Raw genomic sequence first — 2,561 nt, 5'->3', positions numbered from 1 at the left:
ATATATATATATATATATATATATATATATATATATATATACAGTGAAGGCACATGGCTTAGCAGTTAGGATATTGGGCTCATGATTGTAAGGTCATGAGTTCAATTCCCAGCAACGCATTGTGTCCTTGAGCAAGACACTTTATTTCATGTTGCTCTAGTTCACTCAGCTGGCAAAAATGGGTTGTACCTGTATTCCAAAGGGTCAGCCTTGTCACATTCTGTGTCATGCTGAATTTCCCTGAGAACTACCTTAAGGGCACATGTGTCTGTGGAGTGCTCAGCCACTTGCACGTTAATTTCATGAGCAGGCTGTTCAGTTGATTGGATCAACTGGAACCCTCATCACCATAATTGAGGAAGTGCCAATTTACATATATATATATATAGTTTTAATGTGTGTGTGTGTGTGAGTGCTTGCCCCACCTCCATTCTCTACAGCTTGACAAATGGTACTGGTTTGATTATGGCCCCATAACTTAGTGATTTGGCAAAAAGGAACTGACACAATAAATACCAGACTTAAAAAACCAAAACAAAACAAAAGTTACTGGAGTTGATTTGATGCTTCAGTTGATGCATCAGCTTGACCATAGTCGAATGACAGAGACAAAAAAAAATACACCATATAAGTGTGTGCATGTATTTGTGTGTGTGTGTGTGTGTGTGTGTCAGTGCATGTGTGTGGGGATTCATGAATATATATCAATAAACATATATGTACATTCATACATATACACATATACAGTTTTTATCATAAATGTATAACAAAAAATATCACATACCGTAGCTCCGTTATCCATGTTTGCACCATGTATTTTTCTTGTATATATAAATATATGTGTGAGTGTGTGTGTCTATGCGTATGTGTGTGTGTGTGTGTGTGTGTGTGTGTGTGTGTGTGTGTATATATATTTGTTTGTTAAGTGTTGTTAATTCAGAAACATTCTACAATATATTCCACTGTGATAAAAAAAAAAGATATTCAAATAAATAAAGTAAAGTACACGCTTGGAGAAGTTGATTATGTTATATCCAGTTATGATGGTGACGATGATCTTACATATATATATATATATATATATATACCAGGAACACTGTTTAAGAACAATCAATCCATGACACAGGGTGTCTCAGAGCACTGAACAGTAATAAAGTTATATGTTCAAGGGTGGTTGTGATATGACAGTATATATATATATATATGTAAATATATGCATATATATATATGTATATATACAGACACACATACATACACAGAGCAGAGGTACTGTGTTATGACATAAGATCACAGAATGTGGCACAATATATGAGATATATATATCACTGTGACCCAATATCAATCTGTATGTGTGTGTATATATATATATATATGTATATACACACACACACACACACACAAAGTGATCTATATATCTATCCCTGCGTTACAAGTAGGTAATATCCAACAGCAATTTTGAAATGACTGGTAACTTATAACATGGTGATTTGATGTAGTAGAGACAACAATTAAAAAAAAAAAAAATGGGCGGTTACCTTCAGTTAACAATAACATAAATAACAATAGAGTAACAACTTTGGTGGCGGTAAGATAGACACAGGGACAGCTGATTGTGGGAAAGAGGAATAACATGGGTGAGAGAGAGAGAGAGAGAACAGGAGAGAGAGAGGGAGGGAGGGAAAGGAAAAAGTCAGGCTTTGAGAATGGAATAGTGTGGGAGGCAGAGGGTGAGAGAGAGAGAGAGAAAGAAAGACAGTTTGTGTTTGCATGCATGGGAGATCGATAGAGTGAAAGTAGAACAGTCTGTGGGTGTGTAAAAGAGAGAAAAAGAAATAAAAGGATGTGTAAATGGGAGTGATATTGAAAAATAGAGGGGAGCCGAGGAACAGTTTGATTGTCAGAAAGAGAAAGTGAGATAGGGACGGAAAAAGAGAGATAGATACAGAGAGAGAGAGAGAGAGAGAGGAAGAGAGAAGGAGCAGAGAGAGAGAGGAAGTGGGTAGAAAGAAAGTTCAAAACGTGTATATCTATGAAAAAGAATAGGTGAGATCATATGGAGGTGTGTGTATGTGACAATTTGTAAAGTGTAAGTATATACAGTAATGCCTCAACTATCACGGACGTTACATTCCAAAACCTCCCCCGCGATAGGTGAAAATCCGCAAAGTAGAAACAGTACTGTACTGCATATTTTTTAAAATTATTTTTTTAATCTGTATATATTTATTTTATCATAAATGCAAAACAACACCATGGAGGAATCGACATAGGCTTAAATAATAAACTGCACTATGGCAAGGGACTACTGTCTGTGTAAGAATGTGAACATGTGTCTGTGTTAGGCACAAAGGTGAATAGATGGTATGATTGTTTCTCTCAATCTCTCTGTCTCTCTCTAAATGTGTGTGTGTGTGTGTGTGTGTGTTGTGTGCATATACATATATATAAATATACACATACTGATACAAATACATACACACACTTATATACATACATATGTACATACACATACATACATACGTGTGTGTATAAATATATATATATATATATATATATATATA

General features: G+C 35.1%; 1 protein-coding gene across 5 annotated transcripts in view; it reads right to left on the bottom strand.

Annotated features, from left to right (window-relative positions):
* LOC106869343 (kelch-like protein 26) overlaps positions 1–2,561 on the bottom strand; it is an 80,739-nt gene that overhangs the window by 27,742 nt on the left and 50,436 nt on the right. The window contains exon 1 of one of the 5 annotated variants that reach the window (XM_014915057.2): positions 785–1,490. The exons of the other annotated variants lie outside the window; for them this stretch is intronic. Coding sequence (XP_014770543.1) covers positions 785–802 — 18 coding nt within the window. The 5' untranslated portion in view covers positions 803–1,490. Of the gene's footprint in view, positions 1–784; positions 1,491–2,561 lie in introns of those variants that run through there. 5 annotated transcript variants of the gene reach the window in all.

This window comes from Octopus bimaculoides, chromosome 1, assembly GCF_001194135.2.
Source record: "Octopus bimaculoides isolate UCB-OBI-ISO-001 chromosome 1, ASM119413v2, whole genome shotgun sequence".
Classification (NCBI taxonomy): domain Eukaryota; kingdom Metazoa; phylum Mollusca; class Cephalopoda; order Octopoda; family Octopodidae; genus Octopus; species Octopus bimaculoides.
This window is presented reverse-complemented; position numbering and strand designations above follow the sequence as displayed.